The 19751-nt window shown below is 38.5% G+C and overlaps 1 protein-coding gene across 5 annotated transcripts; it reads right to left on the reverse strand.

Annotated features, from left to right (window-relative positions):
• Positions 1-317: 317 nt before the first annotated feature.
• ZBTB24 (zinc finger and BTB domain containing 24) lies at positions 318-18933 on the reverse strand. Of its 5 annotated transcripts, none has more exons than XM_043963224.1 (8): positions 18682-18933; positions 15151-16137; positions 13591-13758; positions 13139-13222; positions 12322-12405; positions 3851-3883; positions 2853-2934; positions 318-2235 (listed from the first exon to the last, which is right to left on the reverse strand). In XM_043963224.1, the coding sequence occupies exons 2-8, from the start codon at positions 16106-16108 to the stop codon at positions 1650-1652; spliced, it is 1995 nt and encodes a 664-aa protein (XP_043819159.1). In that variant the 5' UTR covers positions 16109-16137; positions 18682-18933; the 3' UTR covers positions 318-1649. The 5 variants fall into 5 exon arrangements, 4 of the variants coding, with proteins under 4 accessions (XP_043819159.1, XP_043819162.1, XP_043819161.1 ...); XR_006352761.1 differs by lacking the exon at positions 3851-3883 and adding an exon at positions 11307-11421 and having other exon boundaries at positions 2218-2235; XM_043963227.1 differs by lacking the exon at positions 3851-3883.
• Positions 18934-19751: the final 818 nt, after the last annotated feature.

The following is a 19751-nucleotide window of genomic DNA, read 5'->3' on the forward strand; positions in this document are numbered from 1 at the left end:
GAATTCCATATAATAAAAATACAGAACATCAAATATGTAAGAAGGAGCTGTGATTCTTCAACGAACCTGAAGAACAGTATTACTTCAACTTACAAAACACATATTTGAAGGCCAGAAATCAGGAATACCTAAAAAGCAGGAACTAATACAAAACCCACCTCCAATGAACTATGCCTAATATTTTAGTGTCTGGTTCTCCTATTCTATCCCACAATTATATAAATTGTAAACAATCAAATTATGTCCTTGGATTTTCTCAAGAACACTTAATCAGTTATCTGACAGAAAAGTATACCCAAAATACACAGCACTAAAAATTATACTCAACACAATTTAATATTTTTATGATGACTCAAATCATAGAATGATTAAAATACAAAGTGGTTACTAATCCTGTAAGGCCTAGTAGGGGTCCAAAAGAAAGGAAATCTCTTTGAATCATTAAAAGCCATTTTAAAAATTATGTCTGACTTTTGTGTTAATTTTCCTTTCATCTAGATTGATTGGGGTTAGTATTGACTTACTGTACACTCAGTTTTTAGAGAATTAGAATGTAATAACATACACTGGATTTAATATCACCTTTCTAATGATTTGGAAGACCTAGTGTCAAGAATATCAAGTATCATTTTGAAGTAATGCAGATGAAAAACATTAGGCTGAAATCTGTATGCACCTCATGGTATTCTCAAAATAGTAATTTTTAAGAAATTCATCCTGCATATAAGGTTGTTTGCTTATACATTTGCTTTTCTCACATAAGCAGAGAGTCTGTATACTTATATACATATGTTCTTTCAGTTTTCTGATTGGATTCTGAAGAAAGGGTTTATCATATATTCTTACCTCTCACATATAATGTAGTAGACTTACAGAATCAGTAAATAATTCAAGTACAAGACTATTACTAATTCTTTGGTGTCGAGGAGGGGAAAGTGTCAAAGAATGTACTCCTTAACATATTATGAAGGCTTGGCATACATAACAAGTTTTTTGTTGTTTTGTTTTTAGCTTTTAGTGGCAATTCCGTATTTATCAGTAACGAGGAAGCAAAACCAACAAATATGTGAAATTTAAACTAACACACAACTGACTTTTGTAGTTCAGCAAACACCCAAAATACAGCAGAACTGTCATCCTGAAGATTAAAAATACAACACAAGGGTGTGAATTTCAATTCCTACATACAAGTCACAATTGCCTTCATTATAGTAGAGCACCTGAGTGAAAATCCAAGACCTAAGAGAAGGAATAAAAGTGAAAGTTTTTCCACCAATATTACCAAACAGGTCGGTTCAAGTCACATGATAGGTTCAAATCAGACAAGTTCAAGCCACTTTACAGCTTTGAATGTAAAGCATTATAAATATTAGTTTACTAGTATCTGAAAGGGTGAAAACAGCTCTGCAGTTTAGAACCAATATCAGAAAGCCCGACTTCAAATGTCATTAATCATGGCATGGTCAGCTGATGGACAAATATCAGATAATATAATTCCCACAGAATTAAACTTTTGCTGAACTGTTCATTAAGCTATGTGGGCTGGGTCACACAGCGTCTCCTGGCCTGTCAGCTCCATCCCTGGGTCGGCTGCATGTGCTGAGCTGAGCAGGAAGTGGCCCTTCACTTCTAAGTGCCTCAGCTGGTTCTCAGTGAGCATGAAGATGCTCCAGAGTTTCCTTGGACAGGGTGATTATATGCACCTGTTCGGTCGGTGAGGTTTCTATCTGGCTGTCCATCATATTGAGACTCTGGATGTGCTCTGTTTGGTCATGCTGAGCTGAAAGAATCAAACCCTGCAGGTGTTCCGGCTGCTGGGTGAGCACTGTAAGGTCGGCAGCTTGGTCAGCTGCCATGTTCTGGGTGCCTTCTGCCGTGACAATGCTGATTCCTTGACTATGACTAGGCATGAAATTGATGTTATGGACTGAGTCTGTTACCAGGAGTTGAATTTCTTGCTCTCCAGAGGTGGAAAGTTGATACTGCTGGAGATGCAGAATATTCCTAACTTCCTCTGGGTTGCTGCTGCTGGGAGCACTAGGAGCTTCTGGAAAGGGTTTTTCTTTGCTATGGATTTTTAAGTGGGCCTTCAAGTTGTCCAAGCGTGCAAACTGCAAATTACACTCAGGGCAGGAAAAAGGTTTTTTGCCTGTGTGTAATATACAGTGTCTCCTCTTAGCACTGGAATCAGAGAAGGATTTCCCACATATTCCACAAGAATATGGCTTTTCTCCTCTGTAAAAACAAACAAACAACAACAAACAAAATTGACATTTTAAAAAATGTTTCTCATAACAGAGTTTGAATTTCTGGGGTGGCAACCTTGCTGTAGCCCCAACAGTACTTGACTAGGAGGCAGGAAGCAAAGGTTCTAGTCTCGGCTCTGCCACCATGTGGTCTTAGACAAGTCTCTTAACTTCTTCTCATTTCTAAAAAATAAGGGCGATGGATGGCATTTTCTTCTTACTGCTAAAATGTCAAGATTGTAGGAAATGCATCATCGTGTCCTTAATTCATAGAGAAAAATCCATGTGTTTATATTAAAACTGCATAAATATGATTGTTATTATAATAAAAAAGCATTTGGGCCATCCCCAAATATATATATTCAAAAAATGACAGTGATCCAGTCTAATACTAATTTGGATAAATAAAAATATTCCATGCACCCTTAATTTTTTTTATTATAGGCTTAAGTTTTGAACTAACTAGCATTATTTCTGCAAACAAAATTTAGAATTTCATTGTTAAAAAGACAAAACATGATATTAAAATGCTTGAGGAAAAATCCTATTGGAGTAATATTTTTAGGAGAAGGTTTTTATATATGATAAATATCTGAAAAACCATACCGATGTATTCTGATGTGTGTCTGAAGAGAACTTTTTGCTGTAAAAGACTTGCCACAGATTTCGCAAGTAAATGGCTTTTCACCTTTAAGAAAAAAGAGAAATATTGTGAAATACACTTATATCCCAACGAATTACCTCTATTATCAAGAATAAAAAGATTTTGCAAAAGGCAAACAAGTTTCAACAAGCATTCATTAAAAAACATTCATTAAGTATTTTTTTTACATATAAGGTATTTTATTTTTTCCGTTACATGTAAAGATAGTTCTCAACTTTTGTTTATACAAGCTTTACAATTTCAGATTTTTCTCCTTCCCTCCCCTCCCTCCCCCCTCCCCTAGACAGCAGGTAATCTGATATAGGTTATATCTATATATCTATATACATATATATAGATATAGATATATCTATACACACATATGTATATATACACATAATAACATTAATCCTATTTCTGCATTAGTCCTGTTATAAGAGAAAAAATCAGAGCAATGATGAAAAACCTCAAAATAGAAAAAAAAACAACAGCACCAAAAAACAAAAGGAATAGTATGGTTCATTCAGCATCTATACTCCACAGTTCTTTTTTTTTTCCCTTGGATTTGGAGATCCTCTTCTATCAACATTCATTAAGTATTAAAGGTGCTGTGGAGGATACAAGACAATGAGAACATATAGATATGATTTGTGCCCATGGAACTGAGTTGAAGAGACTAGTATGTACATGACAACTCATGTCAATATACAGTGTTCCAAAATTCTCAGTGTAGTTAAGTTTAATAGCTTAAAATTGTATAGTATACTTGATTCCTATATTTTCATCTCTCCCTTCACACTTGATTACAAATAGGAACAATATTTACCCCCTCTTTGTTTGGGTGCTTTTGTTAATTATCACAGCACTGAATATCTGAAGGTAGTAAAATCTAAGCAGGGATAGTCTGGTATCCATAATCTCATGTCTAACACTTGAACAAATTCTGAAAATATTTACTCACTTGTATTATCAAAAGGGTCATTTGTTGTTTCTTCTGTTTTGGAGGACAAAAAGTTAATCCTGTTTCATATGGGCTTTGTTAATAATGGCAATGTATTCCCCGCCCCCCATAACGTTTTCTTTTTAAAATACATTTTCATTGACATGTTTTGTTTTTACATCACCTGTATTTGCCAGTGTATATATCCTTCTCCTCCCCCCTCCCAGAGGACTATCCTTTATAACAAAGAAAAAAGAGAAGAAAAAAGCAGCTCAGCAAAACTATCAAGTAAAAAGAATCTGACATTATATGCAGCCTTCCTTCCCCATTCATTCTTCCACCCTCACAAAAAAGGTGGGCACAGGGAGAGAAAGTACCTCCTTATTTCTCTTCTTTGGGGCCAAACTTGGTCATCAAAGTTTCATGGCATTCAGTTTCAATGATCTTGTTGCTATGGTGCTTTAGATTTATGTTACTGTAATCATTGTTCATAATATTTTCCTGGTTCTGCTTACTTTATTTTGTATCCATTCATATAAGTTTCTCTAAATATTAACCAAGTAGTAATATTGAATAAACATCCATGCATCATAACTTGTTTAGCTATTACCAAACAGATGGTACATCTACTCTGTTTTCAATTCTTTGCTATAACAAAAAGTGCTGCCATAAAGAGGTCTTTCTTTGATTCACCGACCTCCTTTAGGGTATGTAGGATGTGAGTCAAATGGTTTGAACCTGTTAGTCATTTAATTTGCATAATTCCAAATAGCTTTCCATAAGGGTGGCAAAATAGTTTGCATTAGTGTTTCTGTTTTTACACATCCCCACCAATGTGGACTATTCCCATCTTTGGTCATCGGTTAGGTGTAAATCTCAGTTGTTTGATTTTAATTTCTATTATTATTTCCTGTCACTGATACACAAATCTATGTATATAGATATTTAATTAAATAAAATTTAAAAATAAAATAATGGAAATTGAATTTTGTGAACCTCAATTTCAGGGAGGTTGGGCTACATCAAAACAATCCCTTCCAGGGGCAGCTAGGTGGCGCAGTGGATAGAGCACCGGCCCTGGAGTCAGGAGTACCTGAATTCAAATGCGGCCTCAGACACATAACACTTACTGGCTGTGTGACCCTGGGCAAGTCACTTAACCCCAATTGCTTCACTAAAAAAACAAAACAAAACAAACCCAATCCCTTCCAGCTCCTAAATACACTTACTGTGGACCACTCACAATGATACATTTCATTACTTTAGAATTACTTCATGGAGGTGCTCCAAGATTTGGAGTAAACAAGATTGTGAGCTGCAGTTAATAGGCTTCTTAAACCGTTAACAACCGACAAAGGTTCCCTCACTTACAAACCTGAAAAAACAGGTTCACCTCAGGAAGCATTCTACCACTTTCTTAATACACACACTCTCTCTCCCCACCCCTTATCACTTTTTTCTATCATTTCATTTCCTTTGACAGCTTTTTTCTCTGTCTTGCTTACACTTTAAAACTGCTAGTGGCATCTCAAACTATATCATAAAGCAGCAATCATCAAAACCAATTGGCAGCTACGGGGTACAGTAGATAGAGCACTGGGCCTGGAGTTAGGAAGACCTGAGCTGAAATCTGCCTCAGACACTTGCTAGCTGTGTGACCCTGTGCAAATCACTTAACCCTGCTTGCCTCAGTTTCCTCATGTATAAAAATAAGCTTCGAGAAGGAAATGGCAAACCATTCCAGTTATCTTTGCCAAGAAAACCTTAAATGGGGTCATGAAGAATCCTACATGACTGAAAACAAAACTACAACAAGCAGCAGATCAATGAAATGTATCAGATAAGGGAGAATCAGAAAAAATGGAACTCAATAATCAACTGATCAATAAACCTGAAAACATGCTTAGGAAAAAAACATTTTTGATAAAAACTGCAGAAGAATTAGAAAGCAATTTGGCAGAAATTAGGCTGAAGCAAAAATCTTATACCACATTTCACACCAAATTCAAAATGGACATACAATCTGAATATTAAAGATCATACCATAAAAAATTTGAAAGAGAAACAGACCATATCTTTTATAGTTATGGGTAGGAGATAATTTCCTAACAAAAGAGAGACAGAGGCAATTACAAAAGATAAAATAGTTTTGATTATATGAAACTGAAAGGTTTTGCCAATTTGCTGGGTGAGACTTCCTGGATGTTTTCATTTGGGGATTTGGAGCATTTTTTCATTATGGATATTAAGAGTGTGCAATTCTTTTAAGAATTCTTTGTATCCTTTATCCACTTAACTATTTGGAAATCGATTTTAGTCATACACATTTCTGTTAGTTTTCTGTATTTTAGATACTAAACCCTTATCCAAAATTTTTTTCCCCAATTATTTCCCAAATGTTTTTCCCAATTAACCATTTCCTTTCTTATCTTACAAAAGATTACTATGTTGTAAAAAATTATGACTCTGATGACTACAGAGCAGCATGGAAAGACTTATACCAAAAGTGAAATAAGCAGAGCCAAGAGAGCAATATACACGATGAATAAAGCAATGTAAATGAAAGAACCACTCCCATAAAACAATAAAAATTAATGCTGCAGAATTTCAAAGAACAAGTTTGCCTTTAAAGAAGAGCTATGAGAAGATATCTCCCCTTACTCCTTTGAAAAGGAAAGGGAGGGGGAGGCTAGGTGGCGCAGTGGATAAAGCACCAGCCCTGGATTCAGGAGTACCTGAGTTCAAAACCCGGTCTCAGTCACTTGACACTTAACTAGCTGTGTGACCCTCAGCAAGTCACTTAACCCTCATTGCCCCACAAAAAAAAGAAAAAAAGAAAAAAAAAGAAAAGGAAAGGGAGAGGGGCATACAGCTGTGAAACACTGTATATGAGGTCATAATTTTTCAATATATTGATTGGTTTTGTTGAATAATCTTTTTTCTCTTTCTTTTAAAAAATTCTTTGTTATAAGAGATGATGGGGAAAGGTGGGAAGAAAAAGGGGAAAATTAGGATACAAAAATAAAATGTAGCAAGCAAAATTTATTTTAAAATTAAGAAAAATGGATTGGCTTCACCAGGCTATTTTGATAACATTATTTTTTTTAATTGATTTCCAAATTCTCTCCTTCCCTCTTCCCTTCCCCACCCCCCCTGAAAAAAAATTAGAAAGCATTTTGGCTTTCTATTTAAAAAACAAACACCTGAAAGCAACAAAAAGGGGGTGGAAGCCTCAGTGTCATTGAGAATACTGCTTGATCTTGCTAGTGGCATAGTAAATTATTATAAAGGTCAAGTCAATTACTGACTGCTATTGTTGACCAAAGCCAAAACCTAAATTTTTATAGACAAGAATGGCATCAACAGGGTAGAGAAAATCATTCAATTGTCTATCAAGTACCTCCAGTGTGCAAAATATTGCCCTAGACACTTGGGGATGGGGAAAGAGGGGATAATAAATAGCACAGAGCTTACACTCCAGCAGCATTATTAGTACCAGTTCATACAATGAACTAAACAAAGGCTTTCTCTGCTCTTTAAGAATTTTGATCTTCAGGAAACAATTCTGATGTTTCCTTCATTATCCGTAGAATAACAAAATTTAAGTAACTGAAAATAAAATATTTGGGACAAAATAGTTAATGCTTAACATTTGCAATTTCAGTCAAGGTGAAGAGCAGGAACAGCTGGCTAATCTTTCTTTTCAATACATTTCTGTGGTTTTGCATGGTTTCACATGTATAATTGATATCACACTGCTTGTCTTTTCACTGGGTGGGGAGAGGCAAGAGGGAGGGAGAGAATTTGGAACTAAAAAAAGGGCGCTAGAAATAAATAATACATTTAAAAAATAACATTTCTGTGAAGATTCAGGCTAACCATTTTTCCATGTGGCCAAGGCAGAGAAGGTTCTTCCTGATTAAGTATGCATTATCCATTCATTACTCCCTTGGCTCATGCCAGTGTCCTGCTCCTTTCACCATTCAGTTCCATAGGACCAGAACGGAATGTCATTTGGGGTTACCCATGATTTCTAGTTTCCTTCCACCTAGGTCCTCATACAGATTCTGAGACTGAATTCTTTCTCAGTCTCTTAAACAAAGAAAGCAACCTTTCCCTAGTCCATTCATATGATCTGTGAATCGCAGTTATAACTATTTAAAAATTCTATTCAGTTTTTGAGATATTTTTTCTTTCCTACAGGTGTTTTATCTAGTCAGGTCAATTTGGATGCAAATATGTGAGAAGAGAATCTTCTATTACACAATGGAACTAGAAGAAGAAAAATGTTTAGACAGTGAATAAAGCACCAGCCCTGGATTCAGGAGGACCTGAGTTCAAATCCAGTCTCAGACACTTGACACTTACTAACTTTGTGACCCTGGGCAAGTCACTTAACCCTCATTGCCCCACAAAAAAATGTTTAGAATATAAGAAAACTAGTTGATTTTTTTCCCTTTTTAGTGGCTGAGAGCTAATTGCATGAGAGCTCACTTGCTAACCAAATCATGTAGTGAGGAATGCCTTTCAGATGGTGCTTTTTTTTTAATTAAGAAGAGGAAGGAGAAAAGAGAAATATGAAAATGAAATTATTCTACTCTCATGTAAAATCATGAAGGATTTCCCTCCACCATAACATACAAGAATGCATTGAATACGTTTGTTTCAGAGAACGGGGTTAAATAATGCCATTGCCTTGAATTCACTGATATGTGAATTAATTTAGCAAGTAATTTCTGGTCAACTACTTTGTGCATGAGACTGTATTGGGTGTTATAGGGCTGTAAATGAACTCAGATCCTTGGTTTTCAGTTTTTATTTTTGCTGGAAAGAGAAGATACACACATGAAACAGCTGAGTAATAACACAAGAGAGCATATGACAAAATGTAGGTGTAGTGTAGGCACTATATGAGTTCAGGAGAGAAAGAGCAAAGTAAGCTGAAAATGATTTGAAGAAGAAAAAAAGCTTGACATCAGAAATAAGCAGGAGGTCTGGAGGATTGTGGAAGAGAACAAGAGGAATCATATGAGGATTGACAATAAGTCAATATGTGTTTATTAAGTGCTTATTATATGCCAGTCACTGTATTCAGCACTGGGGATGATAGTACCAAGCATGAAACAATCCTTACTCAAAATAAGCATGTACTCCCATGGAAGAGATCATAGGTACACATAAAACACACATCATAAATATAAGTTAATAAATAAAAACATATACTCTGTAGTTAAATAAAAGGCAGTTTGGGAGGAAGGGTGGTAGCTGGAGGTGGGAGGTAGAAATCAAGAAAGATGCTGCCTGAGCTCTCTTTTAAAGGAAGAAAAACAAAAGACTATGAGGTGGAAGCAAGGAGAGTGCATTCCAAAGATGGGGGCAGTTGGTGCAAATGCATGAAGACAGGAGACAGAGTGTTGTGAGGAGAGACAAAGCCAGTTTGGCTGGATTTCGGTGTGGGAGGATGAGGAATGGCTAATGAGGCTGGAAAGATAGGCTGGGCCAGGTTGTATAAGGCTTTAAAAACTAAACAGGAGTTTATATTTTATCTGAGACAAAAGGAAGCCACTGGAACTTGGTGAATAGGGGAAATCACGCGATTAGATGTATACTTAAAAAAAAAAAATTACTTTGGTAGTAGTACATAGAAAAAACCAGAGTAGGGAGAGGCTTGAAGGGGAAGGACCAATTAGGAGGCAGCTGCAATGATCTAGGTGAGAACAGAAGAGGGCCTGAAGTACAGTAGTAGATGCATGAGGAGAGAGAAAAGGTTCTATTTAAGAAATGTTATGAAGGTAGAAATGGCAACAGTCAGCAACTGATGGAATATGTGGGGGAAGGGAGAGCAAGATGTGTAAGACAATGCCAAGATTATGAACCCGAGACACTGGAGTGATAGTGGTGCCTGTGACAGAAATAAGGAAGTTTGGAAGCGAGTTCAGGCAGAAAGATGAGTTAATTTTCGATAACAAATATAGTGAAATAAAGGTAGATGGAGAAGCTTAAGTCTGATTATAAAGGTGCAAACAGTATATAAGCACTTAAAAAGAGAAGTGGTAACCATCAGGAGCCAGAAGAGGTTCAGCAAGAACATGGCAGGCCAAACAATAATGAACTGAAGGAATTAGGAATGTTTAGGATGTGGAAGAGAAAACTCAGGGTACAAATGACAGCTATGGTACAATGAAAAGGGTGCCACCTTTGGAAACAATTAACATGGTACTGAGTGTTTATACTGGTTCTACTACTTAATGTATAACCATGGGAAAATCACCGAACTTCTCCAGGCCAGTTTTCTCATCTGTAAAATTAGGGGTAGGACTAGACAATGCTTAAGATTTCTGCCAGCTCTAGATCTGTTATCCTATAGTCTATTATCTATTGAATTCTAATAACTATTCAATATTTGAAGGTCTGTCATGTGGAAGAAGAATTATACTTGTTCTTCGTGGTCTTAGAAGAGAGAACAAGAAGCCACGGGCCAAAGCTGTAGAGACAGGTTTGGGTTTCATATAAACAGTCACTCATTAAGCATGTTTTATAGGGAATTCTTGTTCAGGTCTTAGTTATAGCAGACAACTCCCAAAGTCCCTTCCAACTCAGATTCTGAGAATTCCAGGCTAAATCTGGACTTTACCCTGTAAGGAATTGGGAGCCACTGCTAGTTTATTTTAATTTTAATTTTTTTTTAAAGCAAGGAAGTGACAACAAATGACATTTATATAGCACTAAATTTTACAAAGCACTTAATTCACAACTCTGGGATTACCCCTCCCTCCCAATTTTATAGATTAAGAAAAGAAGGCTCAGAGAGGATGGATTAGTTGCTTAGGGTGGCACAGCTTATAAAACATTAGAATTAGAAGAGAGGCTTGAGATCATCAGATCCAAACTCATCATTTTAAAGATAATGAAACTGAAGGGGATCCAGAGAGCTGATTTGTTCAAAGTCATACAAGTGTTTGAGTGAGGATTAAGACCTAGCAAAGACTACTGCTCCCCAAACCACACATATACAACCCCCCCCCAAAAAAAGCCAACAACAAACAAGCAAACCAAAAATCCCAGTGTCTCAGGAAGATCAATATGATGTCAGTATGCTGTATGAATCAAAGAGTAAAAAGCTGTAAGCAGAATTCAAGTCAGGAGGCTACTGTGGTAGTACAAGTTTGAGATGAGGTAAACCTGTGCTAGAGTTGCAGAAGTAGGAAGAGAAAGGATGGAGACATGAGGCATTTTCAAAGTTGAACAGGACCCGGGATCAAATTAAGATCCAAAATCTGTTTGTTTGTTTTTTTTAAAAGGTCAGTCCATGCCAACAACAAAAACATTTCAGATTTAAACTAACTACAAAAAGTCATTATTAGAAATGAGCAATATCCCAGAGAAAAATATCTATTAGAAATCCAATATGAATACATCATAGATATCGTTACCCTGCCCCAAAAGTTATGAAGCCCAACACTTCGACTTTGCTTACCTTAACATAAAAGGTTTTGAGTTTCCTTTATCACTCCTATCTCCTTTCGCTGCCCAAAGCTGACTTTCCTGGAGGTGGTAGTGCTCAACTATTGAGTAACAAGGAAGTGGTGTTTCTAGGGGAAAAATTATTTGATCGATTCTTACTACCTATGCTAACTTTGATAGTCAGCTGTACTTTCCCTCTTCTCTCCCAAATATCTTGGTAACCATGTCACATGTGGAAAGTACTCTCAGTGGGACAATGACTTGGCTATGATTTATACTATCATGTGGCCCTCGGGCCTCCATCAAAGTCCTATTTTCAACACCTCATCTGGGTGTTGAGGAGTCTTGACCATGAGCCTCTGAAAGGCTATACAGCACAAAACAAGTTCTGGCAGGTCTTAAGGGGCTGAAAAGACGCAGAACAGGAGCCTTTGAAAAAGGGCTTTGAACATTCCTATCTGCTGCCAAAGAACCAGCTTAACTAGATTTAAAGATGCTCATCTACTAGAAAACTGGCCATGAATTTTTTTGACTGGAGGATATCACAAAGATCATCTACTAAGAGTCGCTTTTCTGGATGAAGAGAATTATAATCTGTCAGTACCCAAACAGATGAAATCACAAATCCATAAAGGAGGCAGTCTAATCTCAACATGTGTATTAAAAGAAACTACTCAATAAAAATAATGATTAAAGTAAATATATTCTTAGGGGACTACTAACTTTACAAATAACCTTACATTAAAACAAACAAAACCCCCACCCTTTTCTATAGACAGATGCTGCCAGAATTTGGGCATTTTGTCAAGGCTGGATGTCTGAACCCTGTAAGATAGGTAGTACAAGTATTATGCCTATTTTAGGGATGGGGAAACTGGGGATTAGCAAGATTAAGTGGTTTACCCCTTGGTCACACTACATCAGAGGAAAGATTTGAACCTAAGTCTTCCGGACTCCAAGTCCAGTGCTCTATCCACTAGACAAGCTGATTATCTATTCCAACAAAGCATATAATATGTTCACATTACCTGTGTGTGTTCTCAGATGTTTCTTTAACTGAGATACATCCATGAATTTGCGATGACAGTGGTTACATTCCGGTAATGAATGGCCTTGTCGCAATAATAAAAAAAGTGTCAGTGCATGAATGTTTCCCCTGTATTTCTTCAGTGATCTGTGTTAAAGCAATTCCCTGCAAAACAACCACTTTAATATAATACTTTAACAAAACAATGATTTCATTGATTATTTCTGCAATAATTTCTATTTATTTATCTTCACTCTTTATTTCAGTTAAGTCATGCTGAGTCCACTAATATTCCAAGTTGAGCTGCTCTTTACTCGCCTTAAATGAACTTCTTCCACCTTTCGTCTCTGAAACCTGGGAGAGGCCAAGGCCAGTGATCTCACCATTCTCAACCAACCCTTTCCTTTCTCTGCTATTGGAAGATGAATGCAGGTAGGAATAAGAAACAAATAAATCAAGGACAGAAACAATAGGGCTACAGGGGACTCCTTTGGAAGTTACTATTTGTCTGTCTCTGCCCCATGATTCAGATAATATGTTATACTGAATTAATAAAAGAGACAAGCTACACAAAGTTAATTAAGGCCTAAATAGTGAACAAGTTTATGGTACCCCTTAAAGCAGGAAGGGCTCAAAATGTAGAAGAGGAATGATATAGCATACTAAAGTACAGAATCCTACTATTATGGGAGCTAACAGATTTATTTGGGAACAAATACCAATTCTATTTTACTATTTACTTAGTTCTGTTTTAGATACCAGAACTGTGTTATTTTTCCTCATTTCACCAATCCAGATTTTCCCCAAAATCCTTGTACCTGTATGTACTCGGTAATGACTCTTTAGCTGTCTTTTCTGGCTGAAATACTTTCCACACTGATCACAGGTAAAAGACTTCTGTCCTGGGTAGGGAAGGGGAAGGGAGGTAAAAAAAGGAAAATTAACTTTGTCTAAGCAATAACATTCAGGAAGGAAAAGGAAAACATACAATCTCATCACTGGGAAAAGCCCATTTCATCTAATAGGAAAAGCAATTCTCAATTATACCATCATACTCAATGTCATGCAGAATTTATGGAGGCTTAAAACTAAAAATGTTTTTTGGAGGGGTGCATGAAGGAACAGTCTTAAAGACATTATTAGATCTTCAAAAGACATAAAGACATTATGGTAAAGCTTGGGGTTGGAGAATCCAGGTAGTTTAAATCCTAACTAAAGAAATGGTGGCTTCTTGGTATCAGTTTGACTTGTCCTGAGTACAGTTAGTTACCTGTGTGTAGGCTCATGTGTTCCAGTAGAGAATGCTTTGTAGTTAAAGCCTTACTGCAAACAGTACAGGTATATGGCCGTTCCCCTGTGTGCATCCTTGTGTGAACTTGCAATGAGTGCTTCTGTGCAAAACCTTTTCCACACTCATTACATTTGAAAGGTCGTTCCCCTAGAGCAAGTACAAAAATAGGAGAATGTAAAAAATTCACTCCAAACATGTATGTAAATACCCATCAGGTACAAGACACTAAGCATTTGGAATACAAAAACTGGAGGAAAGCAAAGAAAAAACCAAACCAAACCCAGACCAAGCCTCAAGGAGCATAGTCTAGTAGGCTGATGAAACACAAATATGATACTAACTATAAAAGGTTGAAGGGGCCAGGAAATGTCAAACACAGTTGTGAGAGATAGAGGGAAGCAGAGACCACCTGTAGCTGAGGGCTATAGGAAGGTATGCAGACAGTACCTATGCGGGGCCTTGAAGGACAAGAATAGCAATTGTCAAAGAAGGGGTGGGCAGTGTTTGGTCTCAGGCAATAGGAATGGGGAGGCAGCATTGTAGTGGAAAGATTTTTCAATTTGGGCCTATTATGTTTTGAAATGAAGAATAGTGAGAGGAAAAGGCAAGATGACTGAAAAGCTAGTAATACAGTAGGTGAGCACATATGAGTGTGCAAGGGGAACAAAGGCAGAGTGGAGTAGAACCTGAAACCAATTTTTCTAATGATAACAATAATGTACAATAATACAATTTTGAAAGACTTCAAAACTTTGATCTGCGCAGGAACCAATTATGCTGTCGAAGGGGAAGAGGGTTCATTAAGAGATGCAGTTATAAGTCCCTGGATCTCAAAGGTCCTATCCTACTTTGATCCCAAGTGATAACTAAAGCTATGGAAACTGATAAAATTGTTGAGGGAGAGAATACATACAGAGATGAGGGCTTAGTATACAGCATTGAGAGAAGCCCTAAGAAGGAACTATCTCCATGATAGTATAAGGGAAAAAAACTAATAGGATTCAGCTAAGAGTGATTAATAGGGTGATTAATAGGGTTAAGAGTATAGAAAGATCAAGGAGGATGAGGACTAAGAAGTGTTTCCTGGAACTCACTGGTTATTTTTGTCAGAACGATTTACATAGAATAGGAGTAATTGAGGAATGGGTAGGTGCTAATGTGGTAGAAGCAGTAAATACTGCTTTCACTTAGCAGTGAAAGGGAAGAGACAATAGTAGCTTGAGTGGTTGGCAGGGTCAAACAACAAAAAACATATCGTGGGCCTAGTGTCCATACTATGCCCTCAAGAAGCTTATATCCTACTGAAGATCAAAGGATGAATCTTTTAAGATAGAGAGACTTAAGCATGTTGCTTAATATTGGAGATACTGAAGGTGTCAAACAGGCTGACTGATATAACATGATCCCAGAGGTAGTCTTTGCTGCAAAGGGGTTAGCTTTGGCAAAAACAAGGTTTCTAACATTCTCAACTAATCAGAAATGCAGAGTCTAAGGAATTAAACAAACAAACAATTCCAACATACCAAGAAAGCATTATACCTGTATGACTTCTCTGATGGATGGCTAAAAAGTGATTGTACTTAAACACTTTGCCACATTCTTTACAGCGAGCCTCAGAACCAGGGCGTTTTCTTCTTCCAGATACTCTCTTAGCTGAATACTGATCCTCTTCATCTCCAACAAGTTTATAATCTTTCAGTTTAACAGATCTCTGAATCCTGCGCTTGCTGTAGCGACTCTGATTGCCTTGTACATCCTGGGACTTAGGATCACAGTTCTCATCTTCTTCTGTGGGCATTTCCACAGCGCCTGACCCACAAGCACGCTCAGATTCTTCCACTTCTCTCACTGGGATCTGTTCGTTTGTTATACTATTGCTTCCTTCTACTATTTTTACCATAGAGTTTTGCTTATTTTGAACGGAATTATTCTCTCGGAGTTGGATGTCTTCAAGTGAAGCCATTTCTGGTTTTACTGCTTGCACATTTTTGACTTTTCTTGGTCTCCCTCGTTTTCGCTTTGGAGGATCATCATTTTTCTTGTTAGAAATAACCACTACTGGAGCTCCACCAGCGGCCAAAGAGGTTGGATTTGTTGAGCTATGATTACTTTGATAGTCGGTGTAAGCATTTACTAAGTCATATACTTTTAAAAACTGAGCAGTAGCCAATATTTGTTCTGTACTTTTTTCACTGGCATGAAGATAACCTGTATAGATGAATTCTAGCAGTATACCAAACGTGTCTGCTAACATACCTTCCAGCATATAAATTGACTGGCCTATTTCCCCTTCTTCTGCAAACATCATTGAGAAATACTCACTACTGGCAGCAAGTAAAGCTTTGTGGGCCCGGAAATGTACGTTTTCTACTATTAGAGTGATATCACAGAGAAAGCCTCTTTTCCTTTGTTCCTCAAAATTAGCCAGAATAGTACCACTATGAGCCTCTGAATGTACAACGAGCTTCTCAGAAGCCACTGGAGTTTCTTCTGCCATTTTTGTTCTAAGCCAAAAAGGTTTAAAACCTATAGAAGGAAAAAGATGCTTTAAAAAAAAACATAGGATTTAGTAAACTTACCAATGGCAAAAATGAAATGGTCATATTTTCTCTGTAAATCAGCATGAAGGGCATCTAGGTGGTGCAGTGGATAAAGCACCAGCCCTGGATTCAGGAGGACCCAAGTTCCAAATCCAGCCTCAGACACTTGACACTTACTAGCTGTGTGACCCTGGGCAAGTCACTTAACCCTCATTGCCCCACAAAAGATAATAAAACAGCATGAAGCAAGACTATGTAAACATGCAGATCTGTGATTTTGTCATCCTGAGGAATTCCCAGGGTGAAAATTTCCTTCATTAATGGAGATTACAATTCGGCTTACATAGATCAAGTTTGCTCTTGGGGACATCTCAAAAATCATCTCATTTGCTTATTTAGCCCCAATCTGGTGTTTCTTCTGGGAACCTTAGAATATAGCTTAATGTAAGTCTTCACTGATGTAGGTAAAAGGGACTCCCATTCCTGTGCAACAGTTCAATATAACAAAGCAAAATGAAAACAGGACAGACTTTATTTTGCCCCACAGAAAGAATGTAAAAACTCAAAGGTGCTCATGAATAACCAACACAATTTTTGCTCAAACACTGACATTCTGGTGACAGACACCAGGTTTCCAGTCTTATATTACTACCTTAACAATTTGGATTCTTATGGAAGGGAAATGAACTTGATATTTCTAAAGAGGCCCCCCCAATCCCTAAATGTCATAACGAATTACACCATAGTAGGTAAATCCTAGGAAATTGCCTGGCACTCATAAGTCAATAGCTCAGGGTTACCTATCTAGTAAGTTAGAAGCAGTAAAATGACCCCAAATGATCCTGGCTCTAAACTCAATACTCTTAACTCATAAGAGGTAGTTTATAACACAGTGGATGGAAAACTGGATTTGAAATCAGGAGACTTGAGTTAAAATGTTTTTGTAGATTCTTATCTAGCAACATAGTTATTGACAAATTGTAACTGCTTAATCTTAAATTTCTTCATGTGTAAAATGGGCATAACACTTAAGTTACCTACCACATAGGGTTGTGAGGAAAGTGCTTTGCAAACATTTTAAAAAGCATTAGCATTAATGCAGAAATATGTTTAATGTTATTGTACATATATAACCTATATCAGATTACTTGCTGTCTTGGGGAAGGGGAGAGGGAGGGGAAAAAAATCTGAAACTAGAAATCTCATAAAAACAAATGTTGAAAACTATTTCTACATGTAACTGGAAAATAATAAAATACTTTCATAATTTTAAAAAAAGGATTAGCATTTCATTTTAAAATGTCTATTTATAAAGAACACTAAAAGTCAGAGGGTAGTGTCCTGGTCTAGTCCTGGCTCTGCCCTTAACTTAGCTGGGTAACTTTGGAGAAATCATTTAATCCTTGTGCTTCAGTTTCCATAGCAAAATTAAAGGATTGAGTAAGATGCCATCAAGATCTCTTCTGACTCTATCAATCACTGGAATAAGGGTATTTATATACTCTAGTTTTTCATTTCCCTTTTATAAACATGACAATCACTTTACTTACAGGATAACGGTCTGGTAGGGCATGGATAAGGAGTTCAAAGAGTACACAATTTCACTTTATAAACGAATTAAAAAAAATCAGGATTGCCTGTTTAACTTCACCTATGATTTCATCAGTATAGGACGTCCTCTACCAATGCAGATACATCCCTGCTCTGTATCTTAAGGATCATTTAATAGAGGCCTGAAGCACTGAGAGATTAGCAATTTAGCCAAGGTCACAGAGCTGGTGGTCAGTCAGAATTTGAATTTAGGTCTTTCTTTTTAACGAGCTGAATTGTGGGACATAATATAATATTAAGATCTGTAGATGATGCTAAAGAACATCTAGTCCAAGGGTTCTTAACTTTATTTTTGTATCATGGACTCCTTCAGCAGTCTAATAGTCCAGAGGACCCCCTTCTTAGAATGTCATCTCATTCTCTCAGAATCTTTGTTAAATGCATGAAATAGAATACACTGATTACAAAGAAAGCCAATTATGGTGAAATAGTTATTAATATACATATATATTTTTTTAAGTTCAGGGACCTCAAGTTAGGAAAACAGTACAACTCTATAATTTTATAGTTGAAAATGACAGGGTAGTTGGTACAGTGGAAAGAGTCAGTGGTCTTGGGTTCAACTGCTACTTTAGCCCCTGTGTGATCTAAATGAATTTCTCGGCCTCAGTTTCTTCATTTGTAAAACGAGACGCCTTTTTTATGTCCCTTGCGACTCTGGCTTTATGACCCCAAGAAGTTATCTGGGTACCTGATGGCAGCGCCTGCTACTTTATACAAATAACTAAGGATTTCCATTAATTAGAAGACTCAAAAAATGGGTGGGGGGGTGGAGGAGAGAGAGGGTCAGGCTGACGTCACCCGCGCTGGGCCCCGCTCACTGACAGCTTCCAAGCCCCGGGTGCAGGCATCGGTCGCCGGAGACTCGGGCGCCCGAAGGGGACGGAGGAGTAGGAGGCGGCCGGGGCGATCAGGTTACCTTGGCTGGGGCAGCGGGGCTGCCGCGGATCACCCGGACGAGGCCCGAGGCCGAGCCGGGGTGGAGGCCGTTGCCTCCCCGAGAAGGAGGAGGGGAAGGCTAGTCCAGCCCGGGCCCACCCTTCCCCGCCCTGCGGCGGGGACCCCGGCCAAAGGACAGCCAGGGCAGGCCCCGACTCCGGGGCACCCCGAGCCTCAAGCTCTCCGCCTGCCCGACAGCTGCCAGCTCAGCCGGCCAGAGAACCAGCGTCCCGGCTTCAAAATCCCGGAAGTAGAGGCGCCTCCTCCCTCGAGCGTGCGTGCGTCATGACGCTCCCAGCGCGAGGACGTGGCCCACCCCCACTAGAAAAGGCATGAATCTCTCGGGACTGGCTCTTCCTCTGGCTCCGAGAGGGGTGGGGCCGGCGACGGGCGCGCGCTCTGGGTTCCCAGGGCGCAGGCGCGACAGCCCTTAGAAGCCTGTTGCGTGTGTTTGCTAAGGATGCTAAGGAGCTAGAGAGCCGGGCACCTGTGGAGTGACCGGGGTAGAGATCATCATAGACTTGGGGTAGTCCTGTGACTTCATTAATATAAGGTATTCCCAGGTAAGGAAACTCCCTCTACCCATTCAGACAGGTGGGCATCTCTGTTATAGCCCTGGAGAGTTTAAGTGACTTGGCTAAGGTCACCCAGACGGGACTTGAATTCACGAACAACACAGTCAGTGCAATATACATGTATTAAGCGCCTACTATGTGCCAGGCATAGTTCCAACTAAGCACGTGGCAGGGAAGCCATCTTAGCTGAATCAGCAAGACACCCTGAAGGAGAGACGTGGGGGTAGCGTGGGTTCGTCTAGGCAAACCACCGTCACCACCATGACCTCCCACTCCTCTCAGACCCAGAGGGAGACAACTCAGGACTCTGTACCCAAAAGCCCTGGGAATAGCCCTGCTTCCAGCCCAGTGCCCTCAGCTGTCTCCTGGAGAAGCAGCTCCCGTAGGTGGTACAGCCACAGTTACTGAAGACCCAGAGAGGAAAGTTCTTGCCACCCAAAGCCTTGGCGCTGTCAAATGGCTCAGCATAGAAACT

The sequence above is a fragment of the Dromiciops gliroides genome, chromosome 4, assembly GCF_019393635.1.
Source record: "Dromiciops gliroides isolate mDroGli1 chromosome 4, mDroGli1.pri, whole genome shotgun sequence".
Taxonomy (NCBI): domain Eukaryota; kingdom Metazoa; phylum Chordata; class Mammalia; order Microbiotheria; family Microbiotheriidae; genus Dromiciops; species Dromiciops gliroides.